This window comes from Penaeus monodon, chromosome 32 (genome assembly GCF_015228065.2).
Source record: "Penaeus monodon isolate SGIC_2016 chromosome 32, NSTDA_Pmon_1, whole genome shotgun sequence".
NCBI lineage: Eukaryota > Metazoa > Arthropoda > Malacostraca > Decapoda > Penaeidae > Penaeus > Penaeus monodon.
In genome coordinates, this window is record NC_051417.1 from 34,831,284 (window position 1) to 34,831,500 (window position 217).

The 217-nt window shown below is 55.8% G+C and overlaps 1 protein-coding gene across 1 annotated transcript in view; it reads left to right on the forward strand.

The window, feature by feature from the left end:
* LOC119593648 (A disintegrin and metalloproteinase with thrombospondin motifs adt-1-like) overlaps positions 1–217 on the forward strand; it is an 88,803-nt gene that overhangs the window by 45,097 nt on the left and 43,489 nt on the right. The window contains exon 14 of the mRNA XM_037942600.1: positions 37–140. Coding sequence (XP_037798528.1) covers positions 37–140 — 104 coding nt within the window. The remainder of the gene's footprint in view (positions 1–36; positions 141–217) is intronic.

Below are 217 nucleotides of genomic sequence, written 5' to 3' on the forward strand. Positions count from 1 at the left end.
TTCCTGCAACGCCCTTTGCAAATCGCCCTGTTGCAGGCTGGCAGGTGTCCCGACGCCCTTGCAATACCCCTCCCCCCAGGAACTCCGAGAAGGGCTGCGTAGGACCGGACCTGCGCGTGTCCTTGTGTCCAGACGAGAAGGTGAGAGGAGAGGCTGCTGTGCCTTCCTGTGCTGGAGTTTTAGCAGTTTAAGATTTTAGCATTTTTGAAAAGTTGGA